General features: G+C 51.0%; 1 protein-coding gene across 1 annotated transcript in view; it reads left to right on the top strand.

The window, feature by feature from the left end:
- UMODL1 (uromodulin like 1) overlaps nucleotides 1-20,859 on the top strand; it is a 67,332-nt gene that overhangs the window by 11,461 nt on the left and 35,012 nt on the right. The window contains exons 4-7 of the mRNA XM_073887054.1: nucleotides 5,755-5,873; nucleotides 8,462-8,648; nucleotides 10,561-10,701; nucleotides 19,162-19,416. Of these exons, the coding sequence (XP_073743155.1) occupies nucleotides 5,755-5,873; nucleotides 8,462-8,648; nucleotides 10,561-10,701; nucleotides 19,162-19,416 (702 nt within the window). The remainder of the gene's footprint in view (nucleotides 1-5,754; nucleotides 5,874-8,461; nucleotides 8,649-10,560; nucleotides 10,702-19,161; nucleotides 19,417-20,859) is intronic.

Here is a 20,859-nt window from a genome sequence, read left to right on the forward strand (position 1 = left end):
AACCCTCAGTTTGTTTCCTGAGATTAAGAATTCCTCCTATCAGTGAGGTCATAGGATACATGTCTTTCTCTGATTGACTTATTTCACTCAGCATAACACCCTCCAGTTCCATCCACGTCGTTGCAAGTGGCAAGATCTCATTCCTTTTGATGGCTGCATAATATTCCATTGTGTATATATACCACCTCTTCTTTATCCATTCATCTGTCGATGGACATCTTGGCTCTTTCCACAGTTTGGCTATTGTGGACATTGCTGCTATAAACATTGGGGTGCACGTACCCCTTCGGATCCCTACATTTGTATCTTTGGGGTAAATACCCAGTAGTGCAATTGCTGGATCGTATGGTAGCTCTATTTTCAACTGTTTGAGGAACCTCCATACTGTTTTCCAGAGTGGTTGCACCAGCTTGCATTCCCACCAACAGTGTAGGAGGGTCCCCCTTTCTCCGTATCCCCACCAACATCTGTCGTTTCCTGTCATTTCCAAGTCAGGAAAATTTTAGCCATTCTGACGGGTGTGAGGTGATATCTCATTGAGGTTTTGATTTGGATTTCCCCGATGCCGAGCGATGTTGAGCACTTTTTCATGTGTCTGTTGGCCATTTGGATGTCTTCTTTGGAAAAATGTCGATTCATGTCTTCTGCCCATTTCTTGATTGGATTCTTTGTTCTTTGGGTGTTGAGTTTGATAAGTTCTTTATAGATTTTGGATACTAGCCCTTTATCTGATATGTCATTTGCAGATATTTTCTCCCATTCTGTTGGTTGTCTTTTGGTTTTGTGGACTGTTTCTTTTGCTGTACAAAAGCTTTTTATCTTGATGAAATCCCAATGGCTCATTTTTGCCCTTGCTTCCCTTGCCTTTGGCGATGTTTCTAGGAAGAAGTTGCTGCGGCTGAGGTCGAAGAGGTTGCTGCCTCTGTTCTCCTTTAGGATTTTGATGGACTCCTGTCTCACGTTTAGGTCTTTCAACCATTTGGAGTCTATTTTTGTGTGTGGTGTAAGGAAATGGTCCAGTTTCATTCTTCTGCATGTGGCTGTCCAATTTTCCCAACACCATTTGTTGAAGAGACTGTCTTTTTGCCATTGGACATTCTTTCCTGCTTTGTCAAAGATGAGTTGACCATAGAGTTGAGGGTCCATTTCTGGGCTCTCGATTCTGTTCCATTGATCTATGTGTCTGTTTTTGGGCCAGTACCATACTGTCTTGATGATGACAGCTTTGTAATAGAGCTGGAAGTCCGGAATTGTGATGCCGCCAGCTTTGCTTTTCTTTTTCAATATTCCTCTGGCTATTCGGGGTCTCTTCTGGTTCCATACAAATTTTAGGATTATTTGTTCCATTTGTTTGAAAAAAGTGGATGGTATTTTGATGGGGATTGCATTGAATGTGTAGATTGCTCTAGGTAGCATTGACATCTTCACAATGTTTGTTCTTCCAATCCATGAGCATGGAACGTTTTTCCATTTCTTTGTGTCTTCAGTTTCTTTCATGAGTATTTTATAGTTTTCGGAGTACAGATCCTTTGCCTCTTTGGTTAAATTTATTCCTAGGTATCTTATGGTTTTGGGTGCAATTGTAAATGGGATCGACTCCTTGATTTGTGTCTCTTCTGTCTTGTTGTTGGTGTATAGGAATGCCACTGATTTCTGGGCATTGATTTTATAGCCTGCTACTTTACTGAATTCCTGTATGAGTTCTAGCAGTTTTGGGGTGGAGTCTTTTGGGTTTTCCACATATAGTATCATATCATCTGCAAAGAGTGAGAGTTTGACTTCCTCTTTGCTGATTTGGATGCCTTTGATTTCTTTTTGTTGTCTGATTGCTGTGGCTAGGACTTCAAATACTATGTTGAGCAGTGGTGAGAATGGACATCCCTGCCGCGTTCCTGACCTTAGGGGAAAAGCTCTCAGCTTTTCCCCATTGAGAATGATATTCGCTGTAGGTTTTTAATAGATGGCTTTTATGATATTGAGGTATGTACCCTCTATCCCTATACTCTGAAGAGTTTTGATCAAGAAAGGATGCTGTACTTTGTCAAATGCTTTTTCTGCATCTATTGAGAGGATCATATGATTCTTGTTCTTTCTTTTGTTGATGTATTGTATCACGTTGATTGATTTGTGGATGTTGAACCAGCCTTGCAGCCCAGGGATAAATCCCACTTGGTCATGGTGAATAATCCTTTTAATGTACTGTTGGATCCTATTGGCTAGTATTTTGGTGAGAATTTTTGCATCCATGTTCATCAAGGATATTGGTCTGTAATTCTCCTTTTTTGATGGGGTCTTTGTCTGGTTTTGGGATCAAGGTAATGGTGGCCTCAAAAAACGAGTTTGGAAGTTTTCCTTCCATTTCTATTTTTTGGAACAGTTTCAGGAGAATAGGTATTAATTCTTCTTTAAATATCTGATAGAATTCCCCTGGGAAGCCATCTGGCCCTGGGCTTTTGTTTCTTGGGAGATTTTTGATGACTGCTTCAATTTCCTTAGTGGTTATAGGTCTGTTCAGGTTTTCTATTTCTTCCTGGTTCAATTTTGGTAGTTGATACATCTCTACGAATGCACCCATTTCTTCCAGGTTATCTAATTTGCTGGCATAGAGTTGCTCATAATATGATCTTCTAATTGTTTGTATTTCTTTGATGTTGGTTGTGATCTCTCCTCTTTCATTCATGATTTTGTTGATTTGGGTCATTTTTCTTTTTGATAAGTCTGGCCAGGGGTTTATCAATCTTATTAATTCTTTCAAAGAAGCAGCTCCTAGTTTCGTTGATCTGTTCTACTGTTCTTTTGGTTTCTATTTCATTGATTTCTGCTCTGACCTTTATTATTTCTCTTCTCCTGCTGGGTTTAGGCTTTCTTTGCTGTTCTATCTCCAGCTCCTTTAGGTGTAGGGTTAGGTTGTGTATTTGAGACCTTTCTTGTTTCTTGAGAAAGGCTTGTATTGCTATATACTTTCCTCTCAGGACTGCCTTTGCTGTATCCCAAAGATTTTGGACAGTTGTGTTTTCATTTTCATTGGTTTCCATGAATTTTTTAAATTCTTCTTTAATTTCCTGGTTGACCCATTCATTCTTTAGTAGGATGCTCTTTAGCCTCCATGTATTTGATTTCTTTCCAACTTTCCTCTTGTGATTGAGTTCTAGTTTCAAAGCATTGTGGTCTGAAAATATGCAGGGAATAATCCCAATATTTGGGTACCGGTTGAGACCTGATTTGTGACCTAGGATGTGATCAATTCTGGAGAATGTTCCATGGGCACTAGAGAAGAATGTGTATTCCGTTGCTTTGGGATGGAATGTTCTGAATATGTCTGTGAAGTCCATTTGGTCCAGTGTGTCCTTTAAAGTCTTTATTTCCTTGTTGATCTTTTGCTTAGATGATCTGTCCATTTCAGTCAGGGGGGTGTTAAAGTCCCCCACTATTATTGTATTTTTGTCAGTGTGTTTCTTCACTTTTGTTATTAATTGCGTTATATAATTGGCTGCTCCCACGTTAGGGGCATAGATATTTACAATTGTTAGATCTTCTTGTTGGATAGACCCTTTAAGTAGGATATAGTGTCCTTCTTCATCTCTTATTACAGTCTTTGTTTTAAAATCTAATTTGTCTGATATAAGGATTGCCAACCCAGCTTTCTTTTGGTGTCCATTAGCATGGTAAATGGTTTTCCACCCCCTCACTTTCAATCTGGGGGTGTCTTTGGGTCTCAAATGAGTCTCTTGCAGACAGCATATTGATGGGTCTTGTTTTTTAATCCAGTCTGATAGCCTGTGTCTTTTGATTGGGGCATTGAGCCCATTTACATTCAGGGTAACTCTTGAAAGGTATGAATTTAGTGCCATTGTATTGTCTGTAAGGTGACTGTTACTGTATATTGTCTGTGTTCCTTTCTGATCTATGCTGCTTTTAGGCTCTCTCTTTGCTTAGAGGACCCCTTTCAATATTTCTTGGAGGGCTGGTTTCGTGTTTGCAAATTCCTTTAGTTTTTGTTTGTCTTGGAAGCTTTTTATCTTTCCTTCAATTTTCAATGAGAGCCTAGCTGGATATAGTATTCTTGGCTGCATATTTTTCTCGTTTAGTGCTCTGAAGATATCATGCCAGTCCTTTCTGGCCTGCCAGGTCTCTGTGGATAGGTCTGTTGCCAATCTAGTATTTCTACCATTGTAGGTTACATATCTCTTCTCCTGAGCTGCTGTCAGGATTTTCTCTTTGTCTCTGAGATTCGTAAGTTTTACTGTTAGTTGTCGGGGTGTTGACCTATTTTTATTGATTTTGAGAGGGGTTCTCTGTGCCTCCTGGATTTTGATGCCTGTTTCCTTCCTCACATTAGGGAAGTTCTCTGCTATTATTTGCTCCAATATACCTTCTGCCCCTCTCTCTCTTTCTTCTTCTTCTGGGATCCCAATTATTCTAATGTTGTTTCGTCTTATCGTATCGCTTATCTCTCGAATTCTGCCCTCGCGATCCTGTAGTTGTTTCTCTCTCTTTTTCTCAGCCTCTTTGTTTTCCATCATTTGGTCTTCTATATCGCTGATTTTCTCTTCTGCCTCATTTATCCTAGCAGTTAGTGCCCCCATTTTTGATTGCACCTCATGAATAGCCTTTTCGATTTCGACTTGGTTAGATTTTAGTTCTTTTATTTCTCCAGAAAGGGTGTCTCTAATAACTTCCACGCTTTTTTCAAGCCCAACTAGTATCTTTAAAGTCATGACTCTGAACTCTAGGTCTGACATCGTACTAATGTCCGTACTGAGTAGGTCCCTGGCTGACGGTACTACCTCTTGTTCTTTTTGCTGAGGTGATTTTTTTCGTCTTGTCATTTTGTCCAGAGGAGAATAGATGAATGAGAGAACAAAATGCTAACAGGTTAACAACGTCCCCAGCAAATATACTGTATACAAATCAGAAAAGACCTGAAACCAGGGAAAAAGAAAGGGAAAGAAAGAAAAAAAAAAAGAGAGAAAAAAAACCAAAAAGGAAAAGATAAAAACAAAAACAGAACAATACAAAAAAACCCAGAGTATGATCAGATATGATCAGGCTAGTGCATAGATCAGTGCCATACACTAGATTTTGGGCGTATTTTGGTCTGTTAGAAAAAAGTGCCTCCTAAAATTTTAAATGAGGAAAGACTTATATATGTACAAAATAAGGGTTGATACAATGAAGGGATGGAAGATGACTGTAAAGGTGAAAATTATAAAAGATTTTGTAAAAGGACTTGATAAGATAAGAAGTTGTTTGAAAAAAGAAAGAAGAAGATTTAAAAAAAAAAGAAAAAAAGGGAGAGAATGTGATCAGGCAGGAGACTAGAACAAAGCCATACACTAGTGATTTAGGGTATATTTTGATCTGTTAGAAGAAATTGTATCTCAAAATTTTAAAGAGAGAACAACTTATATATATATGCCAAAAATAAGGGTAACTACTATGAAGGGATAAAATATGACTCTAAAAATGAAAAATAAAAAAAATGTATTTTTAAAAAAGAGATTGATAAGATGTTGGTTGAAAAGGGGAAAAAGAAAAATTAAAAAAAAAGTTAAAAAAATTAACTTTGAAAAACTAATGAATCATGGTAAAAAAAAAAAAAAAGCCATGAATTCTATGTGCAGTATTCCCCCAGCACTGGAGTTCTCCCGTTCTCCTTGATTGGTAAACTTGGTCGCAGATTTCTTTATATGACCTTCTGTTGGCCCCAGCTTGTCCCAGGCCTGTAGCTCATCACAATGTGTCCTCGTGCAGCTCCAGAGAGCCCTGTGACCTTCTGGTACCGGCTGACTGTCCTGGTGAAAATGGACTTCAAGAAGCTCGAGGAGGTGGACCCCAGACTCCTGGACCACATTCGGCTTCTGCACTCCATGGTAGGTGGGGAGGAAAGGGCAGGCCGCCGGGGCTGACTCAGGTGGAGGCACTGGGTGGGAACCGAGGGTCGAGGGGGGATTTCCACAAGTGACCCCGACATGGCTGACTCAGAACCAAACGTGAATTCTTAATTAAAAAAAAAATAAGCCTTAAAAAGGTATGACTTATGTGCAATAGAGTGGACCCATGGCAGCGTGCGGCTTGATGTGTTCTGAGGTAGTGGTGTCGTGCGCTAAAACCCGAATCTTTTAGTTTAAATAGAAGGCTGCCGCAGTGTAGACGGCCTAGGCCCCAGAGCTGTGTTCTCACTAACCTCATCCAAGATCCCTGAGGTTCGGGCGCCTGGGTGGCTCAGTTGGCTAAGCGACTGCCTTCGGCTCAGCTCATGATGCTGGAGTCCCGGGATCGAGTCCCGCATCGGGCTCCCCGCTCAGCAGGGAGTCTGCCTCTCCCTCTGACCCTCTTCCCTCCCATGCTCTCTTTTTCTCATTCTCTCTCTCAAGTAAATAAATAAAAATCTTTAAAAAAAAAAAAAGATCCCTGAGGTTCCAGCCCCCACCCCGTGGAATTCGGCAGGCCTCCTGGAACGGGCCGGGCGGGGGCCCCTCGATGCGGGTTCTCCGCTTAGGCACGGTCCACATTTGGGGTTGGGTGGCTTTTGCTCGTGGGCTTGCCTGTCCTCACAGGGTTTCCACCGTATCCTGGCCTCCCCACACAGGAAGCCAGAAACACGCCCCACTGTGACAACCAGAACTGTCTCTAGATGTGGCCGCATGTCCCCTGAGGGGCAACAGCGGCCCTGGGGGAGAGCCCCCGCGGTGCACACAGCTCAGCAGAGCTTTCTCACAGGGGCCCCCCTATGCTGCACAGGGCCACCCGTGCTGGGAGCCCCGCGGCGGACAGGGCCTGGCTCCTCATCACCGCCAAGCGGCTTTCCCGGGGGGACCAGCTTTGTGGGTGACCCGTGCAGTCACCCCATGAATAGAAGGTCCTCACCCTTGGCTTGATGCTCGGCTGCCGCCTCGGGACATGTTGAATAATTCTTGAACAAGGGGCGCCACGTTTTCCATCTGCATCGAGCCCGGCACATGACGTGGCTGGTCCCGCATGACCTTTAGAGCCCATAGATGTGTCCCATCTGTGACTGGGGGTCACAGTGTCAGTCCCAGCGGGGCCCCTCCTTGATGTGTGGCCCACGGGCAGGGGAAGCCCCAGGACCGGCACCATGCACACTCATCTTGTCTGGGCCGTCCAGGAAAGCAGCTAGACAGGTGTGCCAAACGTCACCTTCCCCTGGAAGCCTCCTTAACTGTCCCAGCTGGAAGGGATTTTTGTCCTTTTTGGCTTGTTGAGGGGCTGGGGCTGCCCGATTGGCCAGTCAGAACACGGCTCTGCAACCAGGCTGCCCTGGCAAATCCCGACACTGCTGCTCATCCCTGTGTGACCTTGGGCAAGTTACTTCACCTCTCTGGGCCTCAGATACCTGCATTAAATCGGAATAATCATCCTCCCGCCTGAGACAGGGGCTCCGTGGTTTAAACAGTACACGTAAGGAGCTTACAGCGGTGCCGACAATGCAGCCTCTGAGTTGCGGTTGTTGGTAATTTAAATTTTATTGTCCGGGTCCCCCCTTTCCTCCTCATGCTCCTACATGTTGCTCCTCCACGCAGACTGTTCCCTCCTGCAGGCGTCCTGCCTCCCACCGGCTCCCGCTCCGGCCGGCGCTGGGCGCCCTGACTCCGGGATTCCCACGAGGCCGGAGCCCGCGGCGCTGTGCTCTGCCTCCCACCTGACCAGCTGGGCGTCCCCCGGAAGGAGGGGGGTTCGGGTCTCCCCGGGAGACGGACTCTAGCACCCCCCCCAAACCACCTTTCTGCTTCCCTGGGGAGACCCGGGGCTCTGTCGGCAGAGCCTGCTCTGGTGACGCCGTTCTTCCCCGGGCTGGCGCTGTCTTGGGATCTCGAGGTACCAGGATGGGCAAAGGAGAATTCGTATGAATTGAGAAAAGAGAACTTTAAGCCTCAAAAACAAAACAGAAAGCAAAACCCGGGCGTGTGGGACAGGAGACGGCGGTTTCTGCCCGCTCCGGATTCCACATCTCCCGCGGCGGGAGGGTGGGCTGGGCTCCTGCGAGGGCTGCCAGGCAGGGGTCCGCCCAGGCCCCGGCCCTGCGCATGTCCGGTCTGCGTCTGTGTCCAGAGTTCTGTGTGGAAGGACGCGAGTCGTACTGGACAGACGCCCACCCCAGTGACCTCCTCATAACTAATGACATCTGCAATGATCCTATTTCCAAATAAGGTCCCATGCCGAGCTTCTGGGGATTAGGACTTCAACACTGGGGTTTTTTGAACGGACCACAATTTAGCCCATGACAGACAACCGCGCTGCAAAAGTATTTATAATCTGGTTTGTAGGACTTTTACTGGCTTGACGACAGAGACACATCGCAGAGTGTCTTTCCTGCAGAGCAGAATAGCACGTGTGTGCGCGCGTGCTGACCGTTAGTCTTTACTTCTCCGGGCCTCGGGCTCCCTGTCTGTCTGATGGGTGCCCGTCCACGAGTGACGCTCTGACTCTGGCCTCCCAGGTCACCAGCGCCTTGCAGCCACTGCGCCCTGCTGTGCACCACCTGCAGTCAGCCCGCGGGGACACCTCCACCACGGTGTCACAGCTGCTGCTGGGCCTGTGGCGGCCGGTGCCCGTGGCCCACGTCTCCGCGATGCTGGACGAGGTCGTGAAGCGCGTCTATGAAGTGATCGACATCCAGGCGCAAGGTGCTGCTTTCCCTCAGTCCTCTCCTTGGTGGTGGTGGTAGGGGCGGGGCGGGCGCTGCAGGAAGGACGATCCGCAGGCGAGGTGACTGGCTGACCTGTATTGAGCTCATTCTGGCTCAAGTTGAAACTCTGAGCTCCAAGGTGAAGGTTTTGAGACAGGTTTTTTTTTCCTTTTTTAAAGATTATTTGAGAGAGAGAGAGCAGGAGCAGGGTGGGGGCAGAGGGAGAGGGAGAGATTCTTTAAGCCGACTTCCCTGCTGAGCACAGAGCCCAACACGGGGCTGGGCCCCATGACCCCAAGATCATGACCTGAGGCGAAACCAAGAGTCGGACGCTTAACCGACTGAGCCACCCAGGTGCCCTGGGAGGGGTTTTGCTCCCACGTCCCCCTTCCCTCGGCTCGCTCCCTCGGCTCGCTCCCCCCGGGTCCCCTCCACACTGCCCATCCGCGATTCCCCTTCCACTCAAGCGCTGGTGAGCAGGTCCCAGGACAACTGAAGCACGGCCGTCCCTTCAGTTCTTGGGTCCCTAACCTTCCCTCTTGCCAATCCCCACCTTTGCCAAGGACACCCTTGGCCCTAGGAGGCCCATTTAGTAGAACTGCGTGACATTGAACTTGGCAAACCACACAGAGCTGGTCTTGTTTCTCGAAGGAATTGCCTGGTCTTCTTCCTTTTCGGGGGGGGATCTTTGTCAGGGGTCAGCAAACTTTCTGGAAAGGGCCACACAGTACAGAGTTTTGGCTGTGGGCCCCATGGCCTTGGTGTCAACGGCTCAGCTCTGCCCTTGTGCTGAAACCCTGTACAGTGTGTGAGCAGAGGCCCGGGCTCCGTGGAACGTTCCAGCCCAAGCTGCAGCTGCTGCTCCCTGGGCCGAGGGAGGACAGTTTCTCTTGCCGGTGGAGCTTCTGTGACACTGAAGGTGACACATAAACGGGGTGTGCCAGGGTCTGGAGCCCAGCGAAAATTCCAGTGATTGCATTTTACTCCCTTCAAAACCCACAAATGTTCTTGAAGAGCAGACTGAGCCAATAAGGGAAGGGGCTGTCTTGTCTGTTCTGATGAGGCCGCCATCAGAGACCACGGGCACGTACCTGTATCAAGCAAGTCGGGTTTATGACCCAAGGCAGCGAGAGAGAGAATGCACCAACAGAGAGCCTGGCCATCTCGTAGTGGGGGTCGGGGAGTCTGCTAGAGGACAGTTTGGGTAGAGTCTAAGGAAGTGGGGCTTTGTTCTAGGTTGAACCCTCTCAGAGAGCGGACACAATGCTAAGACTGGGTGTCTCAGCAAATCTTGTCTAGAAGGAGGGGACCGCCAGCAGGAAGATAAGCCATAACTGGTAAAGAACTAACAGTCACTCGTTTCAGCCAAGCGAGTGGGGTGGTGTTGTGCAGGTGACTCGGTGTCTGTGTTTCCTGTCTGGCTTAGATAAAATTGTGACGTGGCCTTGCTTGGTCTCGCTTTATCCTGGTCGTGGAGCAGCCTTGTCTGGGCTGGTGTTCTGCCAGACTGTCCAACTGTTAGAGGAGAGTGACAGGCCTCTTCTGAACACCGGGGGCAGCTCCTTTCTCTTTCTGGTCCAGAACACCGCCCATCCGCAAGGTTTATTCTTGGGCAGGAGTTTTGGACCCCATTATTTCATGACCCTTCAGACTCGCTGGTGGCAGCAGTCCCCCCACCCCCAGCACATGGCGCTGCAAGGTGGGGGTGCCACATGACTGAGACATGGACCACCTGCATGGATGGACACCTGGTGGACCCAGGGGCTCTCTAAGACAGGCCTCCAGAAGTCACCCTGAGACCACTGCCCGAGCCACTTCTTCAGCCCGTGTGACGCCCGTCTGGAGGTTAATGTGAATGACAAGGTGGTTAGGGCTGTGACTAGTGTCTCACCCCCTCCTCTTGTCAATAGATGTCGATGAGTGCTTCATCGAAGAACTCAGTGCCTGCTCCGGGAGGGAGCAGTGTTCGAACATGGAGGGCTCATCCCAGTGCACCTGTCACCCCGAGCCGCCGGCCTCGGCTCCCCGGAAGCTGAACCGCACGTGTGGAGGTGAGCAGTCGGGCCCTCCCTGCTGGGGGCGGCATGGCTGAGGGAATCTGCTCCGGCTAAATGGTCCACAGGCCACAGAGATCCTCATGTCTTGCAGAGAGGGAATGACTGACCCGTGTTCCGAAGAGTCACTTAGTTCTTTCCAACCTACTGGGTCCCGTAGTGGGCGGTTCTTGCATATTCGTCCTTGGAGTTCGTGAATGTTTGTTTATGTGCCGTTCGCCGTGCTGGATGCTGGTAATAGAAACACGTGCAAATAGGTCACAACCTTTGCTCTTGGGAAACTCGGTAGAGAACACACCAAATGCTTGCCAGGCATGGCACGCAAGGCAGATGCCTGGATAGCTTATTGCTAAAATCGGGACCCTTCCGAGAGTGAAGGGGACGTGATCAATACTTACACTGGGACCACGGGAGTGACCTGGACTGTCCCTGTGACCCCGTGGTCAACCTAGTTGGCACCGACAAGCAAGAGTCTAGCTGCGGTCCAGGCGGGTCAGGGGATGTGACAGGTGTATACTGGGTGCTCGGTGTATGTGATTGGCTTCTGCCAACAAGGGGCCTCTAGTAAGAAGTGGCTGAGTTTTGAAAGTGCTATGGCGTCGGTCAGCAAAGCCCTGGAATCTGAGGGGCGGAAGGCAGTGTGGAGAGGTGGAATTGAGGCATCCGTTGGCGAGAAGCCCTTGGGGCTTCCTGATTAATTCGGTGCAGGAGAGGAAGAGGGACTAGGTAGCAGGCCCACGTCCTGGTTGAACCATGAACACGTGGTGATTCCCGACTGGGTCGGGGCAGCTGTTAGGGTTATTAGCACTGCCTTTGATTGTAGCAGTTTATATTGAGATGGCGATGGAATCAAGGGTCCAGGCCAGGTGCTGACCGAGTTGGATATTTGATGCTGGTGCTCCGAGGGGGCTGCCCTACACGAGTAACCACGGGACGTCCGCGTCCAGGGGGCACCAGCGCTTCGGGCATGGGCATGGCTGGGAGAAGGGAAGGAGACCTTGGCCCGGAGTCCATGCGGGACGAGGTGCTGACACATTGCCAGGGCGAGGCAGGAAGCACGGCAGAAAGGAGCCTCCAGCAGTCAAGAAGGAACCATCCCAAAGAGGCTCAGAGAAATGAGCAGACCTGGCGGAGGCGTGGACTCGCAGGAGGGCCTTTTGGAAAGACGGGAGATGCCAACGCACACTTGTGTGCTGGTGGGGAGAGACCCTGGCTGCTTCTGGCAGCTCTGGGACCCAGGTCCAGCCTTCCCTTCTCTGGGAGGCTGCCCTTGGAATGTCTTCTCTCCTCTCCGCGGGCTGTCCCCAGCTGGGATGTTGGTCACCTGCAGCTGCAGGGCTGGCGCCCGGCGGGGAGGGGGGGTGCAGCTGGGATGGTGAGCAGGAGATGAGCATCTGGAACCGCCAGCTCACGTGGAGGGAGCGGTGAGGGTCAGGTTACACACTCCGAGGCTGCCCGAGTGCTGACCCAGGGCCTGCAGCGGTCCCTCTCACGGCAGAAGGTGCTTTGCAGATGGGATTCGCTAAGGGTCTTGAGCTGGGGGTGGATGGTGGATTATTTGTGGGGCCAGTGTCACCACAGGGTCCTCATAAGAGGGAGGCAGGAGGCTCAGAGGCGGGGAGAGGAGACGGCCGAGGGAAGTGGAGGGGGCCCCGGTGCTGTGCGTGGCTTTGAAGGTGAGGGGACCACTGGCCACGGAGACTGCCGAAGGCAGGGTCTGGATTCTCCCCTGGAGTCTCCAGAAGGAGCACAGCGCCGCCCACACCTGCATCTTCGACTTCTGCCCTGCAGAGCTGTAAGAGTGAATTTCTCTTGTTTTAAGCACTACGTTTGTGCTGATTTGTTACAGCAGCTTCGGGAAACTCATACACAGAGTGAGGTCAGGCCCCAGCGGAGGCGCGTGCCTGATGGAGCGCAGGAACTGGGAGGTGGTGGGGACGGAGTGCAGAGGAGGGGTAGGGGACAGGGGCAGGACCAGGCAGGACCCACCCCGCACAGATGTGATAAGGCCACAGAGATTCTTCAGTCTTTATTCTGGAAGCTTGTAGCTTCCAATATAAGCCCAGAGAGGAGTGTGTGATGAATGTCCGCTGGGCCCCTGGGGACCCTTCTGGCTCCATCTCTGTCCCCATCTGCTGCCCACCCGCAGCCTCATTATTCCAAACCCCCTTCAGCATATCCCTCCAGCTGTCACACTCCAGGGTGTATCTCGAGGAGATGAAAAACCCAAGTACCAGATCATAGCATCCCTTAAAAACCCCAAACTACAGTTCCTTAATCTCATCAAATACCCAGTCTGTTGACATTTCTCATTGCCCCATCACCATCATAACTTTTTGACAGTTTGTTTGAATTGCGACCTGGGGGTTTCCCTCCACCCCTCTGTTTCTCCTTGTGATTGCTGGAGGATCCGGCGCCCCTTCCCCCAGCTGAGTTTCCCGTAAGCTGGGATCTGCCGACTGGCATCCAGGGGCCCTCTATACCTGTCCCCGTTCTCTGGATTTTCTAAACCACAGTTGGCTCTTCCTTTAATGGTGCCCGGATCCCTGCGCATCTGATGAAGCCAATGGATCCCTTCTTAAAATGTTCCCAAGTGCATCAAATATATGGGATGACAGAGCAGACCGACCATACTGAGACACGGTTATCAAAATCTCATGACCCCAAGTGGTGACTCAGCTGCCCAAAGCCACGCTGTCCCCTTTCATCCCTTCGGTCGACTGTCAGTTGCAGGACTTGGCCACTGTGTCTCCCCACTGGAAGCCTTCAGGGAAGGCGGCATGCATGGGGCAACATATTCCAGAGATTCCTGGCAACCAGGTCCAGTTGCCTACTCTGGCACCATCTTCATGGAAGACCCTTCCCTGTCACTTTCTGTTCCCTGTGTCCCCCTTTACTGCCCAAATTTCCCGGAAGTACCTGCTTGAGAATCCTTGTCTCAGCGCCTGCTTCTGGGAGAGCCCAAACTGAGCTGTAAGCTATGCACAGCTCCGTGCATTGGTTAAATCATGTGGTTCAGCCATGGGAGTGATGAGCCCAGATGATGCTCGGAGAGGCCACACCATCCTGTGGTACGAGACTTCTGGGGTTTCCTCGGGCACCAAAGTCACGACCGAAGGAAAGGCTACATTCTAGTCAGATGCTGGTAAAAATAAAGATCCGTTTTCTCATCTACCTTTTTGGACCCCTGACGTCTGTCTATGATCCCCATCCAGGTTAAGAACCCCTAACTGGGGGGCGCCTGGGTGGCTCAGTCGTTAAGAGTCTGCCTTCGGCTCAGGTCATGGTCCCAGGGTCCTGGGATCGAGCTCCGCATCGGGCTCCCTGCTCGGCGGGAAGCCTGCTTCTCCCTCTCCCACTCCTCCTGCTTGTGTTCCTGCTCTCGCTGTGTCTCTCTGTGTCAAATAATTAGATAAAAATCTTAAAAAAAAAAAAGAACCCCTAACTGGGTGACGGGCATTAAGGAGGGCACGTGATGTGATGAGCACTGGGTGTTGCCGGCAACTGATGAATCACTGAACTCTACATCTGAAACTAATGCTGTCCTACATATTGGCTAATTGAATTTAAATAAATAAAAAAAAGAACCCCTAATACAGAGGCACCATTAGATTCAGATTCAGATTTGACCTTTTCTTGGCAAGGCTCCTTCTTATGCCCTAGGTGGTGTCCTGTTCTTCCACGATACGGGTTGTCCCTGTTCCTGCTGCCTTAGTGGCAGGAGACGAGTAAGCAGGACTTTTGTGGGACTGTCCTCTGAGTAAGACGGGACTCTGGAGGGCGCCCAGCAGCAGACGGGATGACCTGACGCACCTGTGGCCTGGTGCGCTCTGCTGCTGGGTGCAGAACAGACCAGAGGGGTCGTGGCAGACCCCGAATCCCACCTCTCCTTCCTTAGTGATGGAACTGGGAGTTTTATGTGAGATGTGCCCTGCTGCAAAGACGTTTCTCTACCTCCTTTGCAGGTAGGGTGGCCATGTGACTCACCTTAGCCAATGAGATAGAGTGGAAGTCTCCACGGGAGTTGGGAAGACTGCGTAAGGGCACTGGCCCCGCTGAGACCAGGGTGGGCATGGCACTATGATGGCCAAGGCCCTGTTCACCATCTGAGCCACATGGTGACCTTGAGGTTAGACCCTAGCGATGGAGGAGCAAACACAGAGAAGGAGCCTGGGCCTGAGCTGCCACGGATGTTCTCCGCGTGAGGGGTATGCCTGTGGGGGGGGGAGCCCTGTGCTGTGGACTTTCCTCGTATGTGCAGCAGCTGATCGCGCTCTCACGGAGTTGGGGCAGGGTACCCGGCTGGCGATGGGACAGTGGGCACAGTGGGGACAGGCCTCCCCGGGACAGGGGGGCATGAACTATGGGCAGGGCTGGCAGGACAGGAGGCTGCAGGTCAGGGTTGCACCTTGCGATGCCCCGGCACCTTCTCTCCGACGGCACAGCCTACATGCAGAGACGGCCCCCTCCGTGTGGCCGTGCAAATGTGGTCGTTCCAGAACGTGGGTTATTACTTTAACAACCTGTACCCACAGAGGAAGGTAAAGGTCCGTCTCGGTGGCCCCAGCAGACTGTTTTCATTTCCTGCTGTTCCCCGCCTGGTTTTTTATGTTACTGAAATCCTGCTGTGGATACAATTTTGTGTCCTGCTTTCTTCACTCACCATTATGTCACATAAAGTTTCCCGGGAAGCCAACTCATCTTCATCAGTAGGATTTTCGATGGTTGAGTAATAGAGCGGTATCCCTTAAATGCAGTTTCGCTTTCCGTGGGGTCTCTTACCCGCGGTCCACCGAGGCCCCAAAGCAGATGACCCTCCTTCTGACGTATGGTCTGAAGGTCAACAGTAGACTAACCCTGGGTCACAACATCTACAAGTGACTCACCTCACTTCGCTTCCTCACACGGGCATTTTGTTATCACAAGAAGGGCGAGTGCAGGTCAGTAAGGTATTTTGAGAGAGAGAGCGAGAGAGAGACCACATTTCCCTGTCATTACAGTCCATTGTTAGAGTTGTTCTTTTATTATTCGTTACTGTTGCTAATCTCTTACTGTGCCTGGTTTATAAGTTGAATATGATCATAGGAATGTATATACTTATACAGTATATAAGAGAGTGCGGTGCTGTCCGTGGCTCAGGCATCTGCCACCTTGAGAGGCATCCCCTACGGATAAGCGGAACCACTGTAATCATCTTCTACAGCAATGATATGATGCTCTTCGCTATTTTCCTCAAAGGGGGGGGGCGCATTTAGCTTGCTTCCAACATTCTGCCATGAAAACTAGAACTTTCATTAACATTGTGAAGTGGTTATGGAGCATATTGTTATCACTGAGTTTGAATTAGTCATTTAATTCATATTCCCTTTAAAGGGACGGATGAGTGAGGACCCTCCCTTTGTTCATAACAATCTCACAGCCAAGAGCTGCTTAGTTAGCACTTAACCCTCCCCGTAGTAAGCGACTTATAGTCTCACCTGATTTCACCCTCAGAGCACCCCCAGGGGACACCTGCCCATATCGCACTCATTTTCAGAAGAGAAAGGCCAGGTAAAGGAAGGTAACTGTTGGTACAAAGTCCCAAAGCCGGTTCTAACAGACAACCCTGTCCCTGTCCATCACCTGAGGCCACCTTTCCGAGTACGCTCTGGCTGGAGGGCATTGCTCTGATGCTGGGTTATCTGTTTCTGATCCAGAGCCGCCACGGTGCATCCTGCAGGGACAGCCGTGATAGGGTGCCTGTGGCCCAGCGGCCATGCCCCTTCCTCCCCAAGTCCGTGTAGGGCCAGGAGTTGACCAGCACTCTAGAGCTATGGGGCTTTTTCTTTGCTGATGCAGAGCCTGACCGGGGTGCTGATTTAAGGTTCTGATTCACTGAGTCTTCCTGCTCTGCTGTGGGTGAGGGGCGGAGGTCCGTGAGCTGATGCTGGGAAGCGGGCTGGTCCCCAGCACCACCCAAGGAGTGGGAGGTGTCCAGGGTCAGTCCTCTCTTACTGGAATATTCCATCTCACAGCAGAGGAAGCTCCATGGAGTGAGGAGGCTTGTCTCCTGGTCACTGCCAATGAGTCTCTGTACTTGGCAAATGGTAGGCCCTCAAGCAATATTTATTGTCAGTGAATGAAAAGGCATGTTGGAGTGGTGGCTATTCCTAGGGTCCCTGGATGTTAAAGAAATTCACCTGCCAGCCTCACTTCTGGGAACAAAACACTCCTCTGCTCTGCTTCGTGACTTTGGAGTCTGACTAGACATCAGCACCACCCTCCATGTGCACAAATGCGCCCACAAAGCTTTGCACGGGACCCTCCCACAGACCATCCTACACTGGGACCTCCGGGGGGAGTCCTGTCCCGTCAGCAAGCAGAGAAGGTTGGAATACAGTAATTGAAAATGCTCTGGCTAGCCATCTGATATATTAGACTCTATTTATAGTTAGGAGTGTTGCCAGCCACACTGTGCCATGCTACTCGACGTCCTGAGTTGCAAGTTCCCTTCAAGATAAAGGGCCGCTCGAGGGCGAAACATCACTAGGAAAAGCTGCACCCCCCGACCTCGCTTCTAATAGGCAGAAAAGACAAACGCAGTTTCCAGATCAGAATGTCAGAGTGAATCCCAATTGCTAAGGGGAACAGCGTATGTTTTCCATTTAGAGGCTAATATAAATGAGCAATCTGCTGGAAGCGTTTAGAGGTACAAACCCGTGGAAAATACAGCACAAGTTTCAGCTGCTTTTCTTGTGAAATTAGTCATCCATTTAATGACATGCAGGGCAGCTGGATTCTTGCCCCAAGCCAAAGCCATCAGAAATACCTCAGGGCTCCTGCTGGCTAGTCCAAGAACATACTCTGTTTTTAGGATCAGGTGGCACTGTATTCAAGGTCACACTCACTCCCTCCGACAAGGTCTCCTTCCCAGCTGGAACCTCATGGCTACTCAGCTCCATGAAGAAACGTTCTCCTGAACCTGGGGCTTGGCGAGGACTGGGCTGCCGGAGGGAGAGACAGCCGGGGCCGGCGAGAAGCAGCCGTTCAGTTCACCCATGCCAGCGCTCCTCACCGGCAGTCAGGCTTCCGACAACTTGATGCTCAGAACCTTGGCTTGAATCCTCAGCATTTCCACCTCGACAAGCTTCGGGTGTCAAGCTGATGGGCCCGAGAGAAAAGAGGAGCAGAGCCTGACCTGGGACATCCCGGGGAACGCAGGATCCCCATTAGCTCCAGAGATGGGTCAGGGGTGCCTGGAAGAAATGAGGGTCCAGACCCGTGGACGCAGGGAAACTGATGTGCGTCACCAAGACAGACAAACGTCAGGTCCCGGGTCTGGCTCACAGCTGCGGGACTGGGGAGACCTCAGGTAGCAGTGCCCTCGGATCACGCAAGGTCAAGAATTGAGCATTATTTTCTGGGGCCACATTTTAAGAGGAACTTCAGAAAGCTAGTGGGCAACGAGAAGGTGTCCTGCGACCGAAGGACGAAAATCCATGCCAGAGGGAAGACGGAGGGAAGGGGTCGAAGGATGATTTCCTCTGGGTCACAGCGGTGGGATCAGCCTTCGAATGTTAGAAGGTGGCGGGTGGGCAGCGCCATAAAGCTCTTCCAACACGCGGCACAGTCCTGCCAATCTCGGCCTTGAAAGCTAGCGGAAGAAGAACCCAGTTCCTGGGTGGCAGTGACAAACGGCACAGACAAGGGGCCGAGAACCACAACACCTGACCCTGTCACAGCTCTGGGGTGTCCCCGGGGGCCAGAAGTCCAGAGCCGGTGTCCCCGGGCCCAGATAGGGGCGGTGGCAGGCGTCTCTCGGGGGGCTGGGAGAGCCCACGCTGTGCAGGTGGTCTCCATCCCTGTGGCTACGCACCCGGCAGGGGGATTGCTGGATCCTAGGGTCATCCTATTTGGAATGTCTTGAGGAGCCTCCGCACTGTTTCCAGAGTGGCTGCACCGCCTTCCCACCAACGGTGCAGGAGGGTTCCCCTCTGTCCACATCCCGCCAGCGTCTTATCACTTGTGGTTTTGATTTTAGCTGTTGGGACAGGTGTGAGGGGGTATCTCATTGTGGTCTTGATCTGCATTTCCCTGATGACCAGTGACGGTGAGCCCCTTTCCGTGTGTCTGTTGGCCATCCGGATGTCGTCCCCTGAGAAATGTCTGTTCGGATCCTTTGCCCATATTTTAATTGGATTGAGTGGGGGTTTTTTTTTGTTTGTTTATTTGTTTTTTGTTTTTTTGTGGGTTTTTTTTTTTTTTTTGCTATTGAGTTGTAGGAGTTCTTCACACATCTTGTATATTAGCCCCTTATCAGATGTATGATTTGTGAATATTGTCTCCCATTCTGTAGCCTATCTTTTCATCTCGTGGATGGTCTCCTTTGCTATGCAGAAGTGTTTTATCTTAGTCTGACGTTTCCCAGTGATGAATTTTGCTTAGATTTGCTGATCTCACTTGCTCTGTGCTTCACAGACTGCCCTCCCATCCGGGACTACGTGACCCTCAACGTCACCAGCAGCAGCTTTTGGGTGTCTTGGAGTTTAAATTCTACCCGGCACCGCACATTCCTCGTGTGGGTTTACAAGGGCGGGGAGCTCCTCCGGAGCTCCAGGACGGCGGGAAGGACGCTGCAGGTGGCTGGGCTGGAGGCCGGAGAGCTGTATGCAGTGAAGACCAGCTACCAGGCGTGCGGGGCCAATGTCACCGCCACGCTGACTGTCAGAACAGGTAAGCACACTCGCATGCGCTCCGCTTGTTACCTGTGAGTCTGTGGTCCCACCTTCGTTCTGTTGGCCCCGAGATTCACATCCTCCTTCACCCTATTCTCAGGGCAGGGACAGTCGCTGGCCTGGTGCCACCCTTCCTGGCGGGGCTGGGGGCTCCGCGTCCTCGGAGCAGGGCCACGGTGGCTGTCTGTGGTCTCCACGACTCCCCTCGTGCCCCTACATCTCGTCCTGTCCAGGGGGGCTCAACTCTCACACCTGAGGTGACGTGGGGAGCCCATCTTCCGGTTAGAAGGATTTAACAGTCAGAAATCACAGAGAAAAACGTGGAATAAAGCAAAAATGGCAGCGATTTTCATGCACTGAAAGAGCTTTCGTGACACTGCATTCACAGGGCTGAGTCCCCAGACCCGAGCTGAGCATCATGTGAAATCCTCATGGACCTGCTTCATTTCCCATGTGATGCACTTGACAAGCTAACGCAGAGCCCGCCAAATGGTCCATGAAGCAGCTTTCTTTCACCAAAACAAACACGTTATAGGTGTGAACTAGGGATTCCTTTCCAGAGAGGGAAGCTGGTGTGGCCCAGGGGGCTCTGCAGGTGGCTGACCTTGCCCCACCCCATGGCTCCATCTCCCCTTGGCCTGGCCCCGGCCTCCCTGGGTGAGAGAGGCCTCGGTCAGGTCTGGCACTGGGGACGGGAGCTGTGTCCTAGGCTGGCCGCTGGCTGGGGACGGTGGAGCTTCCAGACATGCTGGTCTGGGGACAGAGCCCAGAAATCACTGTGAGACGCTGTGGGGTCTCTGTTGTGTAGAGATTAGTGCCAATGACCGTAGCAGCGAATGAATGAGGGATGGAATGAGCGGGCCTTTGAGGACATGGCCCTACACCCTTTGTTAGCCAATTTGGGGCTGGCCCTTGCTAAATTGTCATAGCTCATAGAATGGTCCACCGGAGGGTCCCCCACCAGCCCCAGCCATGAAGCATGCAAACCTTGGCGTATGAGGTTTCCGATTTCGGAGCAGGCAGCACCTCATCTGCTCATTCTATTTTCCAAGTCCTGTGGGGAGTAAGTGGAGGGGGCACTGTTTCCTAGGTCATCCCGGGAGTGAGGGCACACCCCAGCGCTCCCCACCCCCTGCTTCCTGCTGTCCCTCCGCCCCTGCTCCTCTCAGACCAGAAGTGCCCTGGGAACTTTCCCGTGCCCTCGGGAAAGTTCCAGAAGACTCCTGACTTGCCAGCCTCCTTTCGCAGCCTCGGTTTTCTTTTCCTTCTCTGTATGGTAACAACGCCGTTTGTGTGCACACTGCTCTTTTAAGGAGCTTGATTCTCTATCTAATTAATTCGGCCATGTTAGGAGCCGGCCACTCGGGAGACGGTGGGCACGTTGGCTGCAGTGGGTACAGAGCCTCACGGAGAATCCGGATTTCCCGGGCACAGGTGGACA

The sequence above is a fragment of the Callorhinus ursinus genome, unplaced genomic scaffold (genome assembly GCF_003265705.2).
Source record: "Callorhinus ursinus isolate GAN/ISIS: 27379988/994484 unplaced genomic scaffold, GSC_fseal_2.0 scaffold75, whole genome shotgun sequence".
Taxonomy (NCBI): Eukaryota; Metazoa; Chordata; class Mammalia; order Carnivora; family Otariidae; genus Callorhinus; species Callorhinus ursinus.